At 44.1% G+C, this 26,703-nt stretch overlaps 1 protein-coding gene across 1 annotated transcript; it reads right to left on the bottom strand.

Annotated features, from left to right (window-relative positions):
* Window positions 1–182: 182 nt before the first annotated feature.
* On the bottom strand, window positions 183–2,389 carry LOC129864019 (apelin receptor B-like). The gene has a single exon (XM_055936546.1). The coding sequence runs from the start codon at window positions 2,172–2,174 to the stop codon at window positions 1,059–1,061; it is 1,116 nt and encodes a 371-aa protein (XP_055792521.1). The 5' UTR covers window positions 2,175–2,389; the 3' UTR covers window positions 183–1,058.
* Between the last annotated feature and the right edge of the window lie 24,314 nt (window positions 2,390–26,703).

The raw sequence follows: 26,703 nt of genomic DNA, 5'->3' as shown, positions 1-26,703 counted from the left end.
GGAGGGGAAAATAGAACTCAAACATGTATTTCCTTTAGACAGCTTTGATTATGGTCTGACTGCACACAATGGGAGGGAGACTGCCACCCTTCAACCTTGTGTTCTAACAGGAAAAAGCACATTCTACTGAATAGTGTTTCCATGACATCATAACCAGCAACAGAGTGACATGAAGATATTAGTTAAAAAGAAACCTTTTTTATTACAAATCACACACATAAAAGCATTATACAGCATGTATTCACATCTTTGTCAAATAAAGACAAGTTCATTCATGCCTTCTTCAATTCTAATTCAATAAACACACATACAAATGCACACTAAAATTTAATCTGTCAGAGCAGTCGCCTATTAGTTAGCCCTTCTCCCCCTCAACAACATTTGTCAGCTGCCATCTGTCCGTCTGGAACCCCCACTCGCCGTGCCCTTGTCTCCCCTTCCAACCCTTTAATCAAACGGCAACACCTTTCTTTGACTGGCTGACTGGGGCAGATAAGACAAAGACAGTCTGGACGATGGGGTCTCACCTCTTTCCAATTAGCAAGTGCTTACAAAATAAAAACAAGAACAGCATGGTACACAGGAATGAATAATACATTCCACCAGTGTTAAAAGCCAGAGCCTTGGGACCCCCATCCAAGAGCTTGCCTTTAGTCCACACAGAACACCAGCAGAACAATATGAGCTGCTTTGTCCTGTTGAAATACATTCAACTCTGTCCAAAATGTCTTGGGTCTGGTTTGCATCACCCTGGTATGGAGCTTGGTCCCCTGTATCAAGCAGTTCAAGGGATTTGTACAAACTTCCCAATCACTGAGAGTGGGCTTGGAGGATGTTAGTGAGTCTATCAGTTTCCTCACTCACTCAGTCTGCAGTCCACATGTATGGGGCAGGCGGATGATGACACCCCCAGGAACTGACTGGATAGGTAATTATGTCATGCACCTCTGAAGTCTTAGATGTATCTGCAGTGTTCAGGTGGAGGCAGGACAGGGCAGCTGGGGACCCATTCCCTCTGGCTGGCGTCCCTCTCCCGTGCCCTGACTACAGCACAAACATCACATCTTAGTGGCCAGCGATTGGGCCTCTGTCTTTTGGGAGGACAGGGAGCTATTTGGGCTGGCGTGCATGGCCTTCTTCAGGTTGAGCAGACAAAGGCACTGGGAGCGGAAGCGCAGGTCGAAGAAGGCGTACAGGATGGGATTGAGGCAGCTGTTGACGTAGGCCAGGCAGGTAGCGTAAGGGTGGGCCAGCAGGAGGAAGCGGAGGAAAGCACAGGTGTTTGGAGCCAGGTTCAGGTAGGAGAGGGCATCAGCGCTCTTCAGCATGTGGAAGGGCATCCAGCAGGCAGCAAACACAAGCACCAGGGTGGTGATGATTTTCAGTAGACGCCGCTTCCTCTGGTCCTCCTTACGCAGACTCTTGAAGTGGCGTGTCACGGTGCAGCCGATGAAGCAGTAGCACACCATCATGGCCAGGAATGGCAGGAGGAAGCCCAGGGCAGAGGAGGAGATGCTGAGCCCTGCGATCCACATGAACTCCTGCTGCTTCAATACATTTGATTGATTGATTGTTTGATTGTCCCCACCCAACACCAGGCTGAAGTCCATGCCACAGGAGATGCGGTCGCTGTTCTCGTCGTACTTGGTGGTTCGGAAGATGAGGGTGGGGGCGGCCAGCAGGCCGGAGAGGAGCCAGATGGCCGTCAGGGAGGACTGCAAGTGGACACGGGTACACAGCTGGGTGCTGGACAGAGAGTGCACGATGGCTAGGTAGCGGTCAAAGCTCATGGCGGTGAGGCAGAAGACGCTGGCGTACATGTTGAGCAGCACCACGTAACTGCTGATCTTGCAGAGGGCCACACCGAAGGGCCAGTGGTAGCCTAGCGCAGTGTACACTGCCCACAGTGGCAGAGTCAGCACGAAGGTCAGGTCAGCCATGGCCAGGTTGCCTATGTAGATGTCTGCTGTCCGGCGCTTGGCCTGAGACCTCCACACAGTGAAGATGACCACGCCGTTGCCAGAGAGACCCAGGATGAAGATGAGCATGTAGAGGACTGGGATGACCGAGTAGGATGGCTCCCACTCAGAGTAGTCACACATAGTGCTGTTCTCCTGCTCTTCATAGTCATAGTCATAGTAGTCAGGGCTCTCGGTGGTTGTCCACGGCTCCATTTTTTCTTCTCAGAGTATCCTTTCCTTTTCTTCTTTCAAAGTTTGTGTTATTTGATCAGTTTAAAAAATTTGATCTAATGTATTAATAACATGTATAAAGCAATTAGAAACGTAGTCCAAATATGTGTGCAAGAAGTTCAGAAAAAGCACGAGTTTCAAAATAGTTCCTGCTCAGTCGAGGGCAATTTTAGGTCTGGTGTCACAGTGCCGGGGCAGGCTGCCTTTTTAAACCTAGGCAGTTCTGCACACACCCCTCTGTCCCCTCCTCCCAGGCCGATCCCAGCACTCCCAACCCCCTTTTCCCATACGCTCTCGCTCTTTCACCAGCACCCATTCCCCCCGTGACTCCTTCACATGCCCTTGTGAAGATAACTCTCCAATAGCCGGTAAGCAGGGCTACATTATTAAAAGCGAAACCGTAATGAAATTACAAATAGGGAAGTTATGAAGCACACTTTTACGATCTTTGAGAATGTAGCATATTTGTGAAAGCGCATCTTGTGGATCTGCCACACATTTTACAACCTTCAGAAGTCATAAGAAGTAGAATTGAATTGATATTAACACCATTCGTTTTATTGCCTGTCTTGGCAAGCCAGGGCAAGCCACTAGTCGAACATTTGACAATTACAGTAATAAAGTGACGGCATTTGAGGGGAAACCACTGCTAATCTAGCAATTGTACACCCAAATTAGAATATACACTACCGGTCAAAAGTTTTAGAACACCTACTCATTTAAGAGTTTTTCTTTATAATAGTGAAGACATCAGAATGATGAAATAACATCTATGGAATCATGTAGTAACCAAAAAAAGTGTTAAACAAATCAAAATACATTTTATAATTGAGATTCTTCAAATAGCCACCCTTTGCCTTGATGACAGCTTTGCACACTCTTGGCATTCTCTCAACCAGCTTCACCTGGAATGCCTTTTCAACAGTTGCCACAAATGCTGAGCACTTATTGGCTGCTTTTCCTTAACTCTGCGGTCCGGCTCATCCCAAACCATCTCAATTTGTTTGAGGTCGGGGGATTGTGGAGGCCAGGTCATCTGATGCAGCACTCCATCAATCTCCTTCTTGGTAAAATAGCCCTTACACAGCGTGGAGGTGTGTTTGGTCATTGTTCTGTTGAAAAGCAAATGACAGTCCAGCTAAGCACAAACCAGATGGGATGGCGTATCGCTGCGTAATGCTGTGGTAGCCATGCTGGTTAAGTGTGCCTTGAATTCTAAATAAACCACAGACAGAGTCACCAGCAAAGCACCCCCACACCATAATACCTCCTCCATACTTTACGGTGGGAAATGCACATGCAGAGATCATCCGTTCACCCACACCGCATCTCACAAAGACACGGCGGTTGGAACCAAAAATCTCTAATTTGGACTCCAGACCAAAGGACAAATTTCCTCCGGTCTAATGTCCATTGCTCGTGTTTCTTGGCCCAAACAAGTCTCTTCTTCTTATTGGTGTCCTTTACTAGTGGTTTATTTGTAGCAATTCGACCATGAAGGCCTGATTCACAAAGTCTCCTCTGAACAGTTGATGTTGAGATGTGTCTGTTACTTGAACTCTGTGAAGGATTTATTTGGGCTGCAATTTCTGAGGCTGGTAACTCTAATGAACTTATGCTTTCCAGCAGAGGTAACTCTGGGTCTTCCATTCCTGTGGCGGTCCTCATGAGAGCCAGTTTCATCATAGCGCTTGATGGTTTTTGCAACTGCACTTGAAGAAACTTGTAAAGTTTTTGAAATGCTCTGTATTGACTGACCTTCATGTCTTAAAGTAATGATGGACTGTTGTTTCTCTTTGCTTATTTGAGCTATTCTTGCCATAATGACAACTTGGTCTTTGACCAAATAGGGCTATCTTCTGTATACCCCCCTTACCTTGTCACAACATAACTAATTGGCTCAAATGCATTAAGAAGCAAAGAAATTCAACAAATTAACTTTTAAGAAGGCACACCTGCTAATTGAAATGCATTCCAGGTGACTACATCATGAAGCTGGTTGAGAGAATGCCAAGAGTGTGCAAAGCTGTCATCAAGGCAAAGGGTGGCTATTTGAAGAATCTCAAATAAACAAATCAAAATATATTTTATATTACTTTTTTGGTTACTACATGATTTCATAGTTTTGATATCTTCACTATTATTCTACAATGTAGAAAATAGTAAAATAAAAAATAAAAACTTGAATGAGTAGGTGTTCTAAAACTTTTGACCGGTAGTGTACATTTCCATGTCAATGCTCACACAATAGCGGAGGTGCATAAAGTTGGTGGCCCCCATGCACTTACCACAAATTCCTTGTTTTGCTAGTTCGCTGTATTGTACATTGCTCTCCGTTAGTCTTTTTTTTGTAAGGTCATTAGCAGATTATACATGATCCCAATTTTAGTTTCAAGACGCCGCCGGCAATTAGAAAAAGTGAAAAAGTAGATTATGCTGATTTATTGGCACATTGAACAAATCGCTCGCCGTAGTTTTAAAACTCTTTGTGGATAGTGCTAAAATCTGAATTTTGTCACCTGTATGCACATTCGCCATTGCAAAGGTCTGCTTGTTCAATCATGTTGCTTGTATCGTGTGCAATGTAACAAATGAAATATGTTATTACTGCAGTGCTATATGAGTATAACACAGTATTTAACATAATAAATGTTAATAAATGATCAATTATCCTGGCCTAGCAAATAGACATTGATGGAGAAGATTAGCTCATAAAATATTATATTATAAATATTATATTCTCTTTTAAATGGGAATTTGTTGTTCTGCATGAAATAAGACCGAAAAGGGTCTTTGCCTATGTTGTACATGTACAGTAAATGTTTAGCTTACTGTTTTCTTATCTGACCATTAGATGTCTTTGCGTGGGGTCTACCCTATCAGAGTAGGGTCTGACCTATGTTAGTCCTAAAGAACAAGAAAATATTACTTATTATAATTTACCTAAAAAACAACCCCAAGAAGCAGCATACTTTTTCGATATAGGCAGCCAGGAAGACTTGGTCTGCGAGGGCTCATCAGCTCAGACATATTCCCACATCCAGGACAATGTTATTGTTGGCCATCACTGCCTGATATCAAATTACACTACATGGCCAAAAGCATGTGGACACTGCTCGTCGAACATCTCACTCCAAAATCATGGGCATTAATATGGAGTTGGTCCGCTTTTGCTACTGTAACATCCTCTACTCTTCTGGGAAGGCTTTCCACTAGATGTTGGAACATTGCTGCGGGGACTTGCTTCCATTCAGCCACAAGAGCAATAGTGAGGTTTGGCACTGATGTTGGGCGATTAGACCTGCCTCGCAGTCGGCGTTCCAATTCATCCTAAATGTGTTCGATGGGGTTGAGGTCAGGGCTCTTTGCAAGCCAGTCAAGTTCTTTCACACCGATCTCAACAAATCATTTCTGTATGGACCTCGCTTTGTGCACGGGGCATTGTCATGTTGAAACAGGAAAGGCCCTTCCCCAAACTGTTTCCACAAAGTTGGAAGCACATAATCATCTAGAATGCATTGTTTGCTGTAGCTTTAAGGATTTCCCTTCCCTGGAACTAGGGGGCCTAGCCCGAACCATGAAAAACAGCCCCAGACCATTATTCCTCCTCCACCAAACTTTACAGTTGGCACTATGCATTGGGGCAGGTAGCGTTCTCCTGGCATCCGCCAAACCCAGATCTGTCTGTTGGACTGCCAGATGAAGCGTGATTCATCACTCCAGAGAATGCCAATGGTGGCGACCTTTACACCACTCCAGCCGAAGCTTGGCATTGCACAAGGGGATCTTAGGCTTATGTGCGGCTGCTCGGTCATGGAAACCCATTTCATGAAGCTCCCGACGAACAGTTCTTGTGCTGATGTTGCTTCCAGAGGCAGTTTGGAACTTGGTAGTGAATGTTGAAACCAAGGACAGACAATGCGGTACACACTTCAGCACTCGTCAGTCCCGTTCCGTGAGCTTGTGTGGCCTACCACTTTGCGGCTGAGCCATTGTTGCTCCTCGACGTTTCCACTTCACAATAACAGCACTTACAGTTAACCGGAGAAGCTCTAGCAGGGCAGACATTTGACGAACTGACTTCTTGGAAAGGTGCCATCCTATGACAGTGCCACGTTGAAAGTCACTGAGCTCTTCAGTAAGGCCATTCTATTGCCAACGTGTGTCTATGGAGATTGCATGGCTGTGTGCTCAATTTTGTACAACTGTCAGCAATGGGTGTGGCTGAAATAGCCCAATCCACAAATTTGAAAGGGTGTCCACATACTTCTGTGTATATACAGTATATAGTGTACATCACAATAGACTCATCATACCATTTTTCCCTGACTGATCTAGTGCTTTGGAGACAGTCAGACATACTCATTATCCTGTGGGTCAGTGTGTTACTGTGAGGTTGAGAGTTGACACCTGGCCTCATAATTTTAAATACAAGTGCTCAATAGTTTGTCTTATATCCACTCAGAAATATGATTTTGTCCAAATGGTTTAGTTGGTGAGAATCATCAGTTGACTGATGTTAAGTGAATCTGATCTAGTCGCTGTGTATCCATGCTGAAGGAGCCCAGGTGGGAAGGCTCATTCTCTACCCTCCTCTGTTTCTCAGTTGTGTGGCAGCAGTGGCGCCAGGGCCCTGACCCTCTCAGACACAACTATCACTCAACAATCTGCTCAGCTGGTTCCCTCCTCCTCCATCCCCCTATTCCTGTCTCATCCACAGCTCTCTCTTGCTCTCCATCCCCCAACCCCTCTCCACCCATCCCTCTGACGATGAGCCAGAACCAGGATATGTGAAAGTCTCTGGTTCTCGTCAGTACTAGTCTTCAAGCGTCACTTACCCTACATTGACCAGTTATTTTTGTTACTTATTTTAGTGGTTTGTGTGGTGAGTAACCTGGTCGAATTGTCTTTCTCCCTTTGCTCTGTCTCCTAACCCACTCTCTCTCCTTGGAGCTGTCTCCTGAGCTCTCTTGCAGCTCGGAGCAGGAAAGGAGCAGAGTGAGTTGAATCAAAGCAAGCTTCCCCTGTTCTAATGTGGCTCTATTTATATGTGAAGTTGTAATTTGTGCAGCATTGTAGGGGCGTTGGGAGGATATGCTGGTCAGGGCCGTGAAATCTAAAGTTAAATAAAAGATTACACCTAATCCCATTCACACTCACCCACCATTCAGCACCATAGACTTTACCAACCCTCTAACGAGCAGACAGGCTAATTTGACCGAGATCAGAGATAACAAACAGATGGCTAATGCTGATGATTAACATGAACGACACCTTCCAATCTTCCTACGTCCATTGCAATGTTGCCCGATGTGTCGACCCATGTTGCCCTGAGAGATTCACTGAAATCCAAAGGAATTCTAACTTTTCATTTTGTCAGTCAGTGTGAGCTTAGTTCTGTTTTTCCAACATTCCATTGGTGTTTTCTCTCTAAATTGCCCACCTGTTTTTTAATAGATTGTTTTTGCTACTGTGTGCTGTTTATTTTGCTCTCATCCTCTCCTGTGTGGCCTTGTGTAGTAAATCATGCACAGGCAAGACACCATGAAGCTTCCTATACATGTGTTCTGCTGTTGACCACATGACATCTCATGTCATCTCCTGTTCTCACCCAAGGCCTTCATCTATAATCCGTTGGTCTACATAGCAAGTTTTGAACAAGTTAAAAAACGTTGCTATATTGAAAAAGAGAGGGATAAGAATGGAGACCACACACAACCAAACAAACGCATGCATACACTCACACAAAAATTCAAGAATGTACAAACGTACACACACACACACACACGCTACACATACAGACATAGGGTCTACATATGTCTGCATGGCAGCTGAGAGCTCCTTTGATGTCTGTTGTGTTTTTTTCACCAAATGAGTAGGAGGTGATACGGCAGGGTGTGTGTGGTGTGTTTTGGTGCGATGTGTGTGTGTGACAGAGAGAGAGGGAGAGACAGTCAGACTGTGTGTGTGTGTGTGTGTGTGTGTGTGTGTGTGTGTGTGTGTGTGTGTGTGTGTGTGTGTGTGTGTGTGTGTGTGTGTGTGTGTGTGTGTGTGTGTGAAGCTGTCAGAGACCACATACATTTGCCCCCTGTAACTTACTGTGACAGCTGGCTCTGCGGGGATTGATTTGTGAGCTGACCAACATTGAGCCAGTCAGTAACTACTACAGCCAGTGACATACAGTACATATCTATTTTATATTTAGAGTGTACAAACACTGAGGAGAATAATATTGAAGTCACACTAGTGAAGTACCATCAATGTCAAAATAAGATCGATATAGTGTACAGTCTCCAAAACTAACACCCCTTCCCGGTTGGAGTGCGCCCATTTGGGCACCTTTATGGTTCATCCCCCTGTCCTCTCCACCTCCCTTCAACCAGGGGGATAAGAGGGTTTACACCAGCCTGTTAAGCACTGGGGCCACTGTTGGGGAGAGGAAGACCACATGACGGAGAGTGCGACCGTCTGTTTGAACATGTAAACAATCATAATGCATCTGATTGATTGGACATGTATCTGCTTCTGTGAGACCTCAGACTGCCTGATACCCTTGGCTGGTGCTGAATGTTCATGTGAGAAAATGTCATAACACTTGGATGTGGTCTACCACACAACACACACCCATATGATGCTGCTCAAAAGCTAGATCATGTCATATCATGTCTCATGTCTGCAAGGAACATGGGCTAGCTGGGAGAAACACTTGGACAAACCGGCCAGGACCTGTGTCTTGTTTCACTTGTTAGGAAAGAACCCACAAGATAGTCAAAGAGAGAGGATTCAATGAAATGTGAATAACTGACTTCATAACAGGCCTCTCTATTGAGTTAACCTCCAGGCTGCTTTGGAGGGTTTAAACATTTTAATGAATGTGAAAAAACCTAGTTAAAATGAAATATGCATCATTTCCTTATTTTCTTAACTGCATCCTGCAGACAGAGAGCTATACAGAAAGCTATGTTCTGTCCTAGATTTTGTCTTGTCCCACAGTGACCCAAGCGCTGAGAATACTGAATGAGCTTTTTGAGGCTCATCTCGTTTTTTTTCTTCTCTGCTTCCTCTATATATAAAAACTTATGAAATCATTGTACTGCACCATGAGGATTTCCATTTCAGCCTTCCCCAGCAAGACGTTTTTGTGTGCCCTACACACTTTAAGGAGTAGCCGTGCATTTAAGCCCCTCAACATCCCAAACACACACGTGTGGCTGGATGATCACACGCACCCAGACCTCCGGTCTTCATCGTCCTGATGATGGAGCACCGGTGATTAGAAATCTGCATGATTGGGCCTTTCCCTCTGTCAATTAGATGAGGTGAAAGATGGGAGCTCCCGGCTGCTGAGGAGGAAGCATGCAACCAGTGCTGTGTTCACTTGAATGTCCCTTATCATCCCACGTCAGAGAACCTGCGACCAGGGTTGCAAAATTCCCGGGAACTTTCAATAAATTCACTGATTTTCCCAAAATCACGGCTGGAGGATTCCAGGAGAATCAGCAGGGAATAAGCAGGAAAACCAGTGAATTTATTGAAAGTTTCTGGAATTTTGCAACCCTACCTGGGACAAACAGAGGAGATAACGGGCCCAGAGCATTACTACAAGATTTCCTCCCTTGCTTTTTATGGCATTCCATGTGCATAAGCGACATGCCAGTGGAAAGGGAAGTCCACTCTTAGTGGGTGCATAGTTTCTTTGTCTCCTACTGAAGCTTTCTTATGGCATACTTGAGAACAGAGAGGGTTATGGTGGGAGCGACAGTTTAGCCAAGAACTTTCAGTGATCCTCAGTGAAAGTAGAGAACTTTCAGTGATCCTCAGTGAAAGTAGAGAACTTTCAGTGATCCTCAGTGAAAGTAGAGAACTTTCAGTGATCCTCAGTGAAAGTAGAGCAAATATTCAGTAAGTGAAAGTAAGACACAATAACACTTAAATAAATATAGGCATACAGTATGTAGACATGGTTTATTTTGTATGTTACAATGATGTGAAACTAAACTGTCCAAGTTAGTGCCAACATAACTGTAACTTTGTAAGGATATGCCATTTCTGCATTTGACAATACACCACAACCTTGTAGCATAAAGTTCACCCCTAAACGGTTTGAGCTTAGTTGTACAGGCAAAGTTGTATAGACAAAGCTACCCAGACCACTTTCTATGTCAGAAAACAACATAAAAAGACCCTCATAGAGTGTATCCACTGTAACCACTCTGTTTCAGCACCCCTGTCACCCCAAGAATAAGGTTCACATGGTGTTTTTCTGACCTCATTGCCCCCATGCCCACTTCCTGCCCTTTGGACAGACAAAACAGCGAGAGCTATCTTGAGCTTTGCTTTAAACCCTGGCTGACGCACCAGTGTCCGGTCTCTGTTTGTGGGCCACACTTCACGACGCTGACTACCTTGTTCAGATTAATCATCTTCATTTCACTCGGCTGTTGTCTTTATAAAGGGGGACTGTGTAATACAAATATTTATAGCAAATGTGTGCACAACAGGGGAAATCCCGATTCATTGTTTTAATATTGGGTATAAATAAATAGCTCACTGTTCAGGGTCAGCAGTGAGAGTGCAGCAACTAGCATGTGAAGATGGGGAGCCAATGTGTCTCTTAAGCAGGAGAGACGGCAGAGTTTAGACCACAGAGGGAAGAGGAGAGAGCGATTCAGAGCTAGTTGGCTATAACAATTGGGACAGCAAAGCAGCATCCCAACCAAGCTGGCCCACAGGTCTGTTAGCGCTGATAGACATGGCCGCAGCAGGGTCAAAGGTTCAATAGGGACTTCCTGTCTGGCACAGGATGTGTACCAGTGCTTCAGGAGATGATCTTTGTTTGGGTACCATAAGATGTTTTTGCGGACTAGGTAAGGCCGTGTATAGCAATAGTCATGTAAACACTTTACTCTGCTTATCTTAATAAGCGTAAAGGTCAAAATCGAACTAAGCATACGCAGATTAAAATACCTGGTACTTGAGCAATCTTTCAAATTATTAGGACATGTAAACAGCTTAATTGGCATTCCAGCTGTGTATTTCATCTGTGCATGTGCTGGTAGCGCAAGCCTCCCTCTTACGCAAGAGTGAGATTGTAAAAACTGAAAGTAAGTGTCTTAGAAATAAAGTTTGTATGTGAAACCTATATGTCCCAACTCAAATACACATCACAAAAATAACATGGTCGCTGTGGTAAAACATTTATTTTGATTGCCGATTTTCTGCCTTTACCCTGGGCTCTGGGAGTCACTTAAATGGCTATATTGATTTGCTTAGTTGTTTATCAGGGGCTTTGTGGAGATGTAACAATGAAGCATTGAGGCAACATACACACAGCAGACGTTACGTTTTATTACCTGGTTGATCGCATTGAGGATGCAAAACACTGGCTGATTCCTATGGATTTTATTTAATCTAGGAACCGGCTGCATCCTAAATGGCACCCTATTCCCTTTATATTGTACTCCATTTGACCAGGGCCCATGGGGAATTGGGTGTCATTTGCTACGCAACCTGGGTGAAGATAAAATATGACTCAGGGGGCATAGAGAAGAATAATCTAGAGTAGAATATGATGGAGAATTTTCTCTGGCATCACCATTCAATAATCTACGGCAAGTTTCAGTTGAATGCCTAGCTCTCTAGTTGTTGAGCTGACTCAATAAGACAGTGAAGAGGACCTACTTTTCAGGTGAGTATTTACTGTAGTTGCTTATTTGCCTAAAATTTAAAAAAACAGAGACCCGTTCCAATTGGACCCGAGGACAGTAAGACCTGTTCCGAAAAGGTCTGTGGAAAAACCGTCCTAAACAGACCCGCGGACTAGGTTCGGATCCGAGAGACCAGTTCAGATCCAAGAGAGAAATAAATATCAGACTGGGCGCTGCCAGCGGCATCAATAAATGAGCGATATTGGCCAAATGATCCACAGTTACGTGTCCTTAAACTGCCTATAACATATTTAAAAAATATATTTGTTGTGTTTCGTGTGTAGCATTTTTACCACTTTTTAGCCTATTGTTTTTGTTGTTTTTTACTTTCCTAAAACAATAAATTGTCCACCTCATGGTTCAGCTGTCAGAGATTTGAGCACTAAATGCATCAGGGCATTGCATGCATAGACCTATAGGCGTCCACTGTATGATTTTAATATTTAAAATATATATATATATCAAATGCAGATTGCATCTTTAAAGAGGCAAGAAAAAGTATGTGAACCCTTTGGAATGACCTGGATTTCTGCATAAATTTGACCTACATTTTTGATCTGATCTTCATCTAAGTCACAACAATAGACAAACACAGTCTGCTTAAACTAATAACACATAAATTATTGTATTTTTCTTGTCTATATCGAATACATCATTTAAACATTCACAGTGTAGGTTGGAAAAGTATGTGAACCCCTAGGCTAATGACTTCTCCAAAAGTTAATTGGAGTCAGGAGTCAACTAACCTGGAGTCGAATCAATGAGATGAGATAAGAGATTTTGGTTAGAGCTGCCCTGCCCCATAAAAAATATTCACAAAATTTGAGTTTGCTATTCACAAGAAGCATTGCTTGATGTGAACCATGCCTGGAACAAAGGAGATCTCAGAAGGCCTAAGATTAAGAATTGTCGCCTTGCATAAAGCTGGAAAGGGTTACAAAAGTATATCTAAAAGTCAGTCCATGGTAAGACAAATTGTCTATAAATGGATACATTTCAGCACTGTTGCTACTCTCCTAGCCGTCCTGCCAAGATGACTGCAAGAGCACAGCGCAGAATGTTCAATTAGGTTAAGAAGAATCCTAGAGTGTCAGCTAAAGACTTACAGAAATCTCTGGAAGATGCTAACATCTCTGACGAGTCTACAATACCTAAAACACTAAACAAGAGTGGTGTTCATGGGAGGACACCATGGAAGAGGCTACTGCTCTTCCATGGTGCCTGAAGTTTGCAAAAGAGCACCTGGATGTTCCACAGCTCTACTGACAATGCCACCAGCCAAACTGCTCATTCTGTGCGTGAATCCCTGCAAGACAGGAACGTCAGTGTTCTGCCATGGCCAGCGAAGAGCCCGGATCTCAATCCCATTGAGCACATCTGGGACCTGTTGGATCGGAGGGTGAGGGCTAGGGCCATTCCCTCCAGAAATGTCCGGGAACTTGCAGGTGCCTTGGTGGAAGAGTGGGGTAACATCTCACAGCAAGAACTGGCAAATCTGGTGCAGTCCATGAGAAGGAGATGCATTGCAGTACTTAATGCAGCTGGTGGCCACACCAGATACTGACTGTTACTTTTGACCACCCCTTTGTTCAGGGACACATTATTCCATTTCTGTTAGTCACATGTCTGTGGAACTTGTTCAGTTTATGTCTCAGTTGTTGAATCTTGTTATGTTCATACAAATATTTACACATGTTAAGTTTGCTGAAAATAAACACAGTTGACAGTGAGAGGACGTTTCTTTTTTGCTGAGTTTGTTTTCTTCCCACTGTAAATACCACTAGATAACACCTAGCCCCTACTCTGGCAATCATACGATCCAGTTTCCCCTATGTAGCTGGGGAACCGAAGTGTCAGAGCAGAGCTAGCAGATGTGGTAAAATACCACAGCTAAAAACATGTTTATGATGATGGAAAAACAGGTGGTCTTTGTGGTCTGTGGTTTTAAACTTTGTGGTCTGAAGAGTTATGCAACTTATGAGGGCTGTACGAATATGATGCTTTATCCAACAGCAACAAACAGTGGTTATGAAAAAAGGGTTCAAAAACAGAATCTTATGGTAGTAGCTCCACTCCACCCTGCCTACTAATATAGGCCATATAACACACACACGGTCTCATTTAAGATGAGGAGAACCATTCTTTTTTTATGAGCATGGCCTTATTTCTATTACAGCATGTTGGATGACTGTCATTCATATTCCATTCACACAGTTCAATGTAACATCGATAGGTTTAGGCTACTACATGATTCTCAAGTTTTCCCTATACCCATCTTGCTACAGCCTAGCCTATGAATGAAAGTTTACAACCTAGGTGCACAATTCCAGAGAAAAGTTTGAGTAATTAAGGTGACAGGCAGTGACACATTCAATACCTCCTTGCACACTCTTGCCTGCATCGAGCTGATCTAGGGTGTAATCAACCAACAGTTGCAAAGGAGAGTTTCTATTGGACAAATTCAGGTATGTTTATCCTTGTTTCATTCCATTTAAAAAACTTTTTTCAACAGAATCAGCATAATGAATACAACCATGATCACATGCAAACACAGTTCACTTTCATAGCAGGTACATACAAACAGTATTTAAAAAATAAAAACATTTATTTAACCTTTATTTAACTAGGCAAGTCCGTTAAGAACATATTCTTATTTACAATGAAGGCCTACTGGGGACCAATGGGTTAACTGCCTTGTTCAGGGGCAGAACAACAGATTTTTACCTTGTCAGCTCAGGGATTCGATCCCCGAGCTGACAAGTATGATCATTTTGCTCGTTGTATAATTCCTTCTTGCATCTACACGCTCTCCTCCTCTCACATTTTCCCTTCGCTTTCGGACTTCAGTGCACAACAAATAAGCTGCCTGTGACAAGGCAAAAAAACCTGTCCAAGCCAAAGCATCATAACCGCTAAACACTACACACAGCCTACATTGTCACCATATTAGACATTTACATTTAAGTCATTTAGCAGACGCTCTTATCCAGAGCGACTTACAAGTACATACATTCATACTTTTTTTGTACTATTAGCTAACGTCATAGTCAACATAGCTACTAGAACTAATGTGTTAGTAAACCCACTAACACATTAGTAAAGCCCGGTGGCAATACATTAATACAACCAAAAGCTTATCTTGACTTGGAAGAGTTCCAGTGTTGGAAAGCCATAGCCAGCCAGCTAACATAGCATCCCTCTCTGTTTGAGCCATGTGTTTGAGTAGGCTAAAGTATCTACACTATATATACAAAAGTATGTGGACACGCCTTCAAATTAGTGGATTTGGCTATTTTAGCCACACCCGTGCTGACAGGTATATAGAATCGTGCACACAGCCATAGGCAAACATTGTCAGTAGAATGGCCTTAGTGACTTTCAATGTGGCACTGTCATAGGCTGCCACCTTTCCAATGTCAGTTTGTCAAATTTCTGCCCTACTAGAGCTTCCCCGGTCAACTGTAAGAGCTGTTATTGTTAATAGGAAACATCTAGGAGTAACAGTAGCTCAGCCGCGAATAGTAGGCCACACACGCTCACAGAATGGGACCACCAAGTGCTGAACCGCATAGCGGGTAAAAATTGTTTGTCCTCGGTTGCAACACTCACTACCGAGTTCCAAGCTGGCTCTGGAAGCAACGGCGGGAGCCTCAGGAAATGGGTTTCCATGGCCGAGCAGCCACACACAAGCTTAAGATCACCATGCGCAATGCCAAGCATCAGCTGGAGTAGTGTAAAGCTCGCCGACATTGGAGCAGTTGAAACACATTCTCTGGAGTGATGAATCACACTTCACTGGATGCCAGGAGAATGCTACCTGCTCGAATGCATAGTGCCAACTAAAGTTTGGTGGAAGAAGAATAATGGTCTGGGGCTGTTTTTCATGGTTGGGGCTAGAACCCTTAGTTTTTGGGGAAGGAAAATCTTAATGCTACAGCCTACAATGACATTCTAGACGATTATGTGCTTCCAACTTTGTGGCAACAGTTTGGGAATGTCCCTTTCCTTTTTCAGCATGAAAATGCCCCCCGTCCACAAATCGAGGTTCATACAGAAGAACTAGAAGTTATTGACTGGCCTGCACAGAGCCCTGACCTCAACCCAATCAAACACCTTTGGATGAATCGGAACGCCGACTGCGAGCCAGGCCTAATCGCCCAACATCAGTGGCCTATTAGCCCAACATGAGTGCCCAACCTCACTAATGCTCTTGTGGCTGAATGGAAAAAAGTCCCTGTAGCAATGTTACAACATCTAGTGGAAATCCTTCCCAGAAGAGCAGAGGCTGTTTTAGAAGAAAATGGGGGACCAACTCCATATTAATGCCCAGGATTTTGGAATGAGATGTTTGACGAGTAGGTCTCCACATCATTTTGGCTATGTAGTGTGGCTGCATTCACTAGCGAAGTGAAACTGAAAAAAATTGTAAATATAGCTATCTCTCTCACTCTCGCTCTTCCTTAATTTTTAATTAAATACATTTGTTCAAAACTGTGCAACTATTGTCTTCTCTCTCATTGAGTCAACTCCTCACCACATTTTATGCACTGCAGTGCTAGCTAGCTCTTATGCTTTCAGTACTGGAATCATTCTATGATCCTTTGATTGGGTGGACAACATGTCAGTTCATGCTGCAAGAGCTCTGATAGGTTGGAGGATGTCCTCCAGAAGTTGTCATAATTACTGTGTAAGTCTATGGAAGGGTGTGAGAACCACGAGCCTCCTATGTTTTGTATTGAAGTCAATGTACCCACAGGAGGATGGAAACTAGCTGTCCTCTGGCTACACCATGGTTCTACCCTACAGAGTGCTGTTGAGATTACTGTAGACCTTAATTGCAAAACAGTGTGTTTTAATCAATTATTTGGTGAGATGTGAATATATTTAGTATATTTGTATCTAAAAAAGAACTTTTTAAATGTTTCACTATTTTCGTTTTTATGAAATTCACTGAGGAGGATGGTCCTTCCTCCTCTGATGAGCCTCCACTGATTTATACAACAACGTAGCCCTTCCCTTCAGTCAATAACCAAAAGCGCCCTCTTTGGCCTCATAGGTGGAATGTTATTCATATTTTTCATAATTTCATAATTAATAATAAATTACCAAATTAAACCAACGTAAATGCGGTGTTTCTATGTCACGCAGTTTTGTTATATTTCTCCTTGATGTATATAAAGTGTAATATTGGGTTGCAAACTCAAAATGGAATACATTTCAACTATATATCTTTCCTCATTCCACAAATAACGCAAAATAACAATATTGTACCACAAAAATCTCTGTGCAAATACACTGCATCCACACATTGTTACTGTACAACACCCTTCCTAAGATAATATCAATAAAGTGTAACTCCCTGAAACAAGGAAGAATGATGGTGAATTTCTATACAAGGTCCAAAGCATTTACTGTGCATTCGGAAAGTATTCAGACCCCTTGACTTTTCCCACATTTTGTTAGGTTACAGGCTTATTCTAAAATGGATTAAATTGTTTTTATTCCCTCAATCTACACATAATGACGAAGCAAAAACATGTTTTTAGAATTTTTGCAAATGTATTTCAGTTATCTATTTTTAATATCACGTTTACATAAGTATTCAGACCTTTTATTCAGTACATTGTTGAAGCACCTTTAGCAGAGATTACAGGGTATGACACTACAAGGCTGGCACACCTCTATTTGGGGAGTTTTTCCCCATTTACTCTCTCATTTGAGTCAATTGGAGGTGTACCTGTGGATGTATTTCAAGGCCTACCTACAAACTCAGTACCTATTTGCTTGAAATCATGGGGAAATCAAAATAACTCAGCCAAGACCTCAGAAAAACAATTGTAGACCTCCACAAGTCTGGTTCATCCTTGGGAGCAATTTCCAAACGCCTGAAGGTACCACGTTCATCTGTACAAACAATAGTATGCAAGTATAAACACCATGGGACCACGCAGCCATCATACTGCTCAGGAAGGAGGCGCGTTCTGTCTCCTAGAGATGAACGTACTTTGGTGCAAAAAGTGCAAATCAATCCCAGACCAACAGCAAAGGACCTTGTGAAGATGCTGGAGAAAACAGGTACAAAAGTATCTATATCCACATAACCTGAAAGGCTGCTCAGCCACTGCTCCAAACCCAACATAAAAAAAGCTAGACTACGGTTTGCAACTGCACATTGGGACAAAGATCGTACTTTTTGGAGAAATGTCCTCTGGTCTGATGAAACAAAAATAGAACTGTTTGGCCATAATGCCCATCATTATATTTGGAGGAAAAAGGGGGAGGCTTGCAAGCCGAAGAACACCATCCCAGCCAAGAAGAATGGGGGTGGCAGCATCATGTTGTGGTCGTGCTTTTCTGCAGGAGGGACTGGTGCACTTCACAAAATAGATGGCATCATGAGGTAGGAAAATTCTGTGGATATATTGAAGCAACATCTCAAGACATCAGTCAGGAAGTTAGAGCTTGGTCGCAAATGGGTCTTCCAAATGAACAATTTACATTTACATTTACGTCATTTAGCAGACGCTCTTATCCAGAGCGACTTACAAATTGGAAAGTTCATACATATACATCCTGGTCCCCCCGTGGGAATTGAACCCACAACCCTGGCGTTGCAAGCGCCATGCTCTACCAACTGAGCCACACGGGACCCCTAGCATACTTCCAAAGTTGTGGCAAAATGGCTTAAGGACAACAAAGTCAAGGTATTGGAGTGGCCATCACAAAGCCTTGACCTCAATCCTATAGAAAATTTGTGTGCAGAATTGAAAAGTGTGTGCGTGCAAAAGGCCTACAAACCTGACTCAGTTACACCAGCTCTGTCAGGAGGAATGGGCCAAAATTCACCCAACTTATTGCGGGAAGCTTGTGGAAGGCTACCCGAAACATTTGACCCAAGTTAAACAATTTAAAGGCAATGCTACCAAATACTAATTGAGTTTATGTAAACTTCTGACCCACTGGGAATGTAATGAAATAAATAAAAGATTAAATAAATCTCTCTACTATTATTCTGACATTTCACATTATTCAAATAAAGTGGTGCTCCAAACTGACCTAAGACAGGGAATGTTTACTTGGAATAAATGTCAGTTTAAATGTATTTGGCTAAGGTGTATGTAAACTTACGACTTCAACTGTATATTGGAATGCAAAATCTGACATGGTACACAGGTGTTTTATTTTTTTTAAGCCCATAACTATGCGAGTGAGGTGTATACTTTTGTTTCAAAGTAGATTTGAATCCCTCCATGTTACCCTGATTTAGCCCACTGCAATAAAAGGTGAATGTGTTCCCAGTGGGCATACACTAGTAGAATCAACATTGTGTCCACGTTTTTTCAATTAAATTTAGCTGAACCAACGTGGAATAGACTAACATGAATTGATCTAATAGCACAACCCAATGACCTGGATTGCAGTTGAGATTACATTGAAAGTACATAGTGCAAGTGATCAATACTGTTCAAGATTCTGCGCAGATTATTATAGCAACTGTGAACATCTCCACAGACCTGCCACCTATGCATGCTATTTTGGACATGCACGCGTTCTATGATTACATACAAATAAATCTATAGTAGGCTAACCTCAATGTGGCCATGGATGTGTTACTAATTTTAAGGTTGAATATAAACTGTTACATTAGTTTGTAAAATAGCCTTTACTTTAGGCTATTTACTGTATTAGAAAAGTAATACGGAATTGTGTTTGGTTGACAATGCAACCAAATATCAACATTGAAAGGATATCTAATGCTTGAATAGTTTCATCTGAGCCACTGGTTTAATCCTATTCTTTAACTTTTAATTTTGGTTCAGTTGGAGACATGAATCCAACATATATAATTTGATAACTTGTCGACAGGTTAATAGATTATCTACTGTATTGCAAAAGTGATATTGAATAGTGTTTGGTTGTCAACGCAAGCAAATATCAACATTTGAAGGAGATGTTGGCCTATCTTTCGTGCCACTAACTTAGTCTGGCTTTAATTCCAGTTTGTCTACAAATTCATTATTGATATGTTGGATTCATGTCTCCATCTCAACCAATACTCCAAGTTAAAGAATAGAACTAAATCAAACTTTATGTAAAATGCATGTAAAGTTTGATTTAGTCCTATTCTTTAACTTATATTTCTGGTTGAGATGTAGATGTTGACTGTGGGGATGTTCACTTGTGGTGAAGCTGGTGAGAACCAACCACTGGTGATCACTGACAGAAACTCTAGTTGCACTGCACATCTTAATTCAGCTTGAGATACTTGATATATTGCATGCTATTTATAATAAATGATGACATTTTGTCACGACCGTCTTGAGGATAATGAGTGGACCAAGGCGCAGCGTGAGAGAAATACATCTTCCTTTTATTACACGAAGACGTAACACGAAACGAAACACTAACACTAACAAAACAATAAACGACCGTGAAGCTAATAAACGAAAGTGCACACACAAGCTACTAACGTTCAACATAGACAATTACCCACGAAAGCCTACTGTCTATGGCTGCCTTAAATATGGCTCCCAATCAGAGACAATGAATGACAGCTGTCTCTGATTGAGAACCATTCAGGCAACCATAGACTTGCCTAGACAACTATACTAAACCCAATCCCATACACTCAACAAAACCCCCTATACAATACAAACACCCTAAACTAGACAAAACACACAAACATCCCATGTCACACCCTGACCTAACTAAACTAATAAAGAAAATCAATATAACAGAGGCCAGGGTGTGACAGTACCCCCCCCCCCCCCCCCCCCCCCCCCAAAGGTGCGGACTCCGGCCGCAAAACCTGACACAGAAGGGGAGGGTCCGGGTGGGCCTTCCTATGGTGGCGGCTCGGGTGCGGGACGTGGACCCCCCTCCACCATAGTCACTAACCGCTTTTGTGGCGCCTCTGGAACGGCGAGTCCCGGACTGAATACCATCCCAGAGGGCGCCACTGGACGGAGGGGCAGCTCCGGACGGAGGGGCAGCTCCGGACGGAGGGGCAGCTCCGGACGGAGGGGCAGCTCCGGACTGAGGGGCAGCTCCGGACTGAGGGGCAGCTCCGGACTGAGGGGCAGCTCCGGACTGAGGGGCAGCTCCGGACTGAGGGGCAGCTCCCGGCTGGCTGGCTGACGGCTCTGGCGGATCCTGGCTGGCGGACGGCTCTGGCGGGTCCTGGCTGGCGGACGGCTCTGGCGGGTCCTGGCTGGCGGACGGCTCTGGCGGGTCCTGGCTGGCTGACGGCTCTGGCGGGTCCTGGCTGGCGGACGGCTCTGGCGGGTCCTGGCTGGCTGACGGCTCTGGCGGGTCCTGGCTGGCGGATGGCTCTGGCGGGTCCTGGCTGGCGGACTGATCTTTATCTAAGTTACAACGACGGCTCTGGCGGACCCGCCAGAGCCGTCGTTGTAACTTAGATGAAGATCAGATCAATTATGATGACCAGTTTATGCAGAAATCCAGGTAATTCCAAAGGGTTCAAATACTTTTTCTTGCCACTGTATATTTTTCATAGCTGTCTATTTACCACCATAAACCGATGCTGTCAGTAAGACCACACTATCCGCCTGATTCCTGCTTACAAGCAAAAACTCTAACAGGAAGTGGTCAGATGAAGCGGATGCTTAGCTACAGGACTGTTTTGCTAGCACAGACTGGAACATGTTCCGGGATACATCTGATGGCATTGAGGAGTTTACCACATCAATCACCGGCTTCATTAATAAGGGCATTCACGACGTCGTCCCCACTGTGACCGTACGTACATATCCCAACCAGAAGGCATGGATTACAGGCAACATCCGCACTGAGCTAGAGTGAACAACATTCTCACATAGGTGTACCTCTTATCCAGGTGGCTAGAGCTGCCACTTTCAAGGAGCGGGACACTAATCCGGACGCTTATAAGAAATCCCGCTATGCCCTCCAACGAACCATCAAACAGGCAAAGCGTCAATACAGGACTAACATCGAATCCTACTACACCGGCTCTGATGCTTGTCGGATGTGGCAACACTTGCAACCTATCACAGATTACAAAGGGAAACCCAGCCGTGAGCTGAGCTGCCCAGTGATGCGAGCCTACTAGACGAGCGAAATGCCTTCAATGCTCACTTCGAGGCAAGCAACACTGACCCATCCATGAACGCACCAGCTGTTCCAGACAACTGTGTAATCACGCTCTCTGTAAGACTTTTAAGTAGGTTAACATTCACAAGGCTGCAGGGCCAGACATATTACCAGGATGCATACTCAGAGCATGCGCTGACCAGCTGGCAAGTGTCTTCACAGACATTTCCAACCTCTCTGTGACTCAGTCTGTTATACCTACGTTTCAAGGAGATTACCATAGTCCCTTTGCCCAAGAATGCCAAGTTAACCTGTCTAAATCGCCCAGTAGCACTCACATCTGTAGCCATGAAATGCTTTGAAAGGCTGGTCATGGCTCACAACACCATCATCCCAGACACACTCCAATTCACATACTGCCTCAACAGATCCACAGATGATGCAATCTCTATTGCACTCCACTTTGGCCTCTCCCACCTGGATAAGAGGTTCACCTATGTGAGAATGTTGTTCATTGACTACAGGTCAGCATTCAAATACACAGTACCCTCCAAGCTCATCACTAAGCTAAGGACCCTGGGACTGAACACCTCTCTCTGCAACTGGATCCTGAACTTCCTGACAGGCCGACCCCGGGTGGTGAGGGTAGGCAACAACACGTCTGTCACGCTGACCCTTAACACTGGTGTCCCTGAGGGGTGTGTGTTTAGTCCCCTCCTGTACTACCGGTTCACGCACAACTGGTACGACTCCACACCATCATTACATTTGCAGACGACACGACAGTGGTAGGCCTGATCACTGATGATGATGAGACAGCCTGCAGGGAGGTCAGAGACCTGGCAGTGTGGTGCCTGGACAACAACCTCTCCCTTAATGTCAGCAAGACAAAGGATCTGATCGTGGACTACAGGAAATGGAGGGTAGAGAATGCCCCCATCCACATCAACGGGCTGTAGTAGAGCAGGTCAAGATCTTCAAGTTCCTTGGTGTCCGCATCACTAAGGAATGATCATGGTCCACACACACTAACACAGTCGTGAAGAGGGCACGACAACGCCTCTTCCCCCTTAGGATGCTGAAAAGATTCAGCTTGGGCCCTCAGATCCTCAAAAAGTTCTATAGCTGCAACATTGAGAACATCTTGACTTGCTGCAAAACCGCTTGGTATGGCAACTGCTCGGTGTCCCACAGCAAGGCGATACCTAGGGTAATGTGTACGACCCAGTACATCACTGGGGCCGAGCACCCTGCCAGGAGGTCAGAGGAAGGCCCTAAAAATGGTCAAAGACTCCAGCCACCGAGGCCATAGACTGTCCTCTCTGCTACCGCACGGCAAGTGGTAACGATGCACTAAGTCTTGAAACAACAGGACCCTGAACAGCTTTTAGCCCCAAGCCATACAACTGCTAAATAGTTAGTCCGGATAGCTATTTGCATTGACCCTTTTTGCCCTAACTATTTTGACTCATCACATAGGCTGCTCTTGCTGTCTATTATCTATCCTGTTGTCTAGTCACTTTATCCCTACCTACAGTATATGTACATATCTACCTCAATTACCTCGTACCCCTCCACATCGACTCGCACCCCGTGTATATAGCCAAAAACCAAGTCATGAGGTCGAAGGAATTTTCATTAGAGGTCCGAGACAGGATTGTGTCGAGGCACAGATCTGAGGAAGGATAACAAAACATTCTGCAGCATTGAAGGTCCCCAAGAACACATGACCTACATCATTCTTAAATGGAAGAAGTTTGGAACCACCAAGACTCTTCCTAGAACTGGCCACCCGGCCAAACTGAGCAATCAGGGGAGAAGGGCCTTGGTCAGGGAGGTGACCAAGTTCCCGATGGTCACTCTGACATAGCTCTAGAATTTCTCTGTGGAGATAGGTGAACCTTCCAGAAGGACAACCATCTCTGCAGCACTCCACCAATCAGGCCTTTGTGGTAGAGTGGCCAGACGGAAGCCACTCCTCAGTAAAAAGGCATATGACAGCCCGCTTGGAGTTTGCCAAAAGGCACCTAAAGGACTCTCAGACCATGAGAAACAAGATTCTCTGGTCTGATGAAACCAAGATTGAACTCTTTGGCCTGAATGCCAAGTGTCACGTGTGGAGGAAACCTGGCACCATCCCTACGGTGAAGCATGGTGGTGGCAGCATCATGCTGTGGGGATGTTTATCAGAGACAGGGACTGGGAGACTAGTCAGGGTTGAGGGAAATATGAATGGAGAAAATACAGAGAGATCCTTGATGATAACTGCTCCAGAACGCTCAGGACCTCAGACTGGGGCGAAGGTTCACCTTCCAACAGGACAACGACCCTAAGCACACAGCCAAGACAATGCAGGAGTGTCTTCGGGACAAGTCTCTGAATGTCCTTGAGTGGCGCAGCCATAGCCCGGACTTGAACCCAATCGAACATCTTTGGAGAGACCTGAAAATAGCTGTGCAGTGACGCTCCCCATCCAACCTGACAGAGCTTGAGAGGATCTGCAGAGAAGAATGGGAGAAACTCCCCAAATACAGGTGTGCCAAGCTTGTAGCGTCATACCCAAGAAGACTCGAGGCCGTAATCGCTGCCAATGGTGCTTCAATAAAGTTCTGAGTAAAGGGTCTGAATATATATATTTTTTAATACATTTGCAAACATTTCTACAAACCTATTTTTGCTTTGTAATTATGGTGTATTGCGTGTATATGATGAGGGGGGAAAAACGACTTAATCCATTTTAGAATACGGCTGTACGTAACAAAATGTGGTCAAGGGGTATGAATACTTTCCGAATGCACTGTAAGTGAGGGATGGGGAACGTATTGTTATCAAGCACAATTAAAAAGGCAAATACACTTCCTGTCCTCGGTCTACTGTAAAAGCATCTGTTTTACCCCTGACCCCTATTAGTCTGAACCAGCTTCCTGTCCCACACGCTCAGGAGGAGACTACTGGAATCTGGTTTCATCAAAGCTGTTTCCCACAGACATGAAGGACGTGGAAACATCACATGAATGGGTTGGGGAACTCCATTTAATCTAGTGGCGGCATTGAGTCTCAACTACTTGGTTTAGGTCAATCAGACGTTGACTAACAAAGTGACAGTTACAGTAAACTTACCCCCTCAGAGGGAGTGTTCCATTTGACATTTGTAAAGATAAAATAAGATAACCTTGAACTCTTTTGCGTGCGACAACTGCAATTATATGCTGCTGTGTTTTATGGCTGGTATACTGTATATAATTGAACGTTTCAGAAAGCATTACAATATTGATGATCCTCACTACCAAGGCAAGAAAAAAGTGTCAAATGCTGCATGCTAGATCAAATAAAGACAATAAGATTGTCATAATAACGTTGACCTGTGCCGTTGAACTCTAGCTTCTCTCTGCAGCCCGTCACGGGCAGTGAGACATTGGGCTAAGAAGGGGGTGACTGACTAGGATAATGGAAGAGGGAGACCCTCGGTCACCAAAAAGCTTTAGAGGAGCTTTAGGGCTCATTAAACCAGACTACAATCCCCCAGACGGACGCTGTCCACATATGGCCCTATGAGATCATTCCTCCACACCGCTATACATACATACATACACACACGCCCTATAAAGTGCTATAATGCACAAACACATCATGGAAAGATGATGAGCATGGGATTCATAACACAGGATTCTAATCTTATTAAACAGTAGTGTACTGGTATTGATGCCTTGATTCACTGGGATATACTTTATGACTAGGAAATGTGGAGTGTCTGGCTGGTTTATTCATTTTTTTATTTCACCTTTATTTAACCAGGTATGCCAGTTGAGAACAAGTTCTCATTTACAACTGAGACCTGGCCAAGATAAAGCAAAGCAGTGCGACAAAAATCAACAACACAGAGTTACACATGGGATAAATAAACGTACAGTCAATAACACAATACAAAAATCTGTATACAGTGTGTGCAAATGAAGTAAGGAGGTAAGGCAATAAATAGGCCAATAGTGGCGAAGTAATTACAATTTAGCAATTTACACTGGAGTGATATGTGCAGATGAGGATGTGCAAGTGGAAATACTGGTATGCAAAAGAGCAGAAAAACAAAAACAAATATGGGGATGAGGTAGGTGGTTGATTGGACGGGCTATTTACAGATGGGCTGTGTACAGTCTTTTATCGGTGGCAGTTATGATATCGTTTAGGACCTTGAGCGTGGCTGAGGTTCACCCGTGACCAGCTCGGAAACCAGATTGCATAGTAGAGAAGGTACGGTGGGATCCGAAATGGTCGGTGATCTGTTTGTTAACTTGGCTTTCAAAGACCTTAGAAAGGCAGGGTAGGATGGATATAGGTCTGTAACAGTTTGGGTCTGGAGTGTCTCCCCCTTTGGCCGCTTTCCAATCTTTAGGAATCTCAGACGATACGAAAGAGAGGTTGAACAGACTAGTAATAGGGGTTGCAACAATGGCGGATCATTTTAGGAAGAGAGGGTCCAGATTGTCTAGCCCAGCTGATTTGTAGAGATCCAGATTTTGCAGCTCTTTCAGAACATCTGCTGTCTGGATTTGGGTGAAGGAGAAGTGGGGTGCTGTGGGGGGGTGCAGAGTTGTTGGCCGGGGTTGGGGTAGCCAGGTGGAAAGCATGGCCAGCCGTAGAGAAATGCTTATTGAAATTCTAGATTATCGTGGATTTATCAGTGGTGACAGTGTTTCCTAGTCTCAGTGCAGTGGGCAGCTGGGAGGAGGTGCTCT

This window comes from Salvelinus fontinalis, chromosome 10, assembly GCF_029448725.1.
Source record: "Salvelinus fontinalis isolate EN_2023a chromosome 10, ASM2944872v1, whole genome shotgun sequence".
Lineage (NCBI taxonomy): Eukaryota > Metazoa > Chordata > Actinopteri > Salmoniformes > Salmonidae > Salvelinus > Salvelinus fontinalis.
The sequence above is the reverse complement of the archived record's forward strand: the minus strand, read 5'-3'. Positions and strand labels throughout refer to the sequence as shown.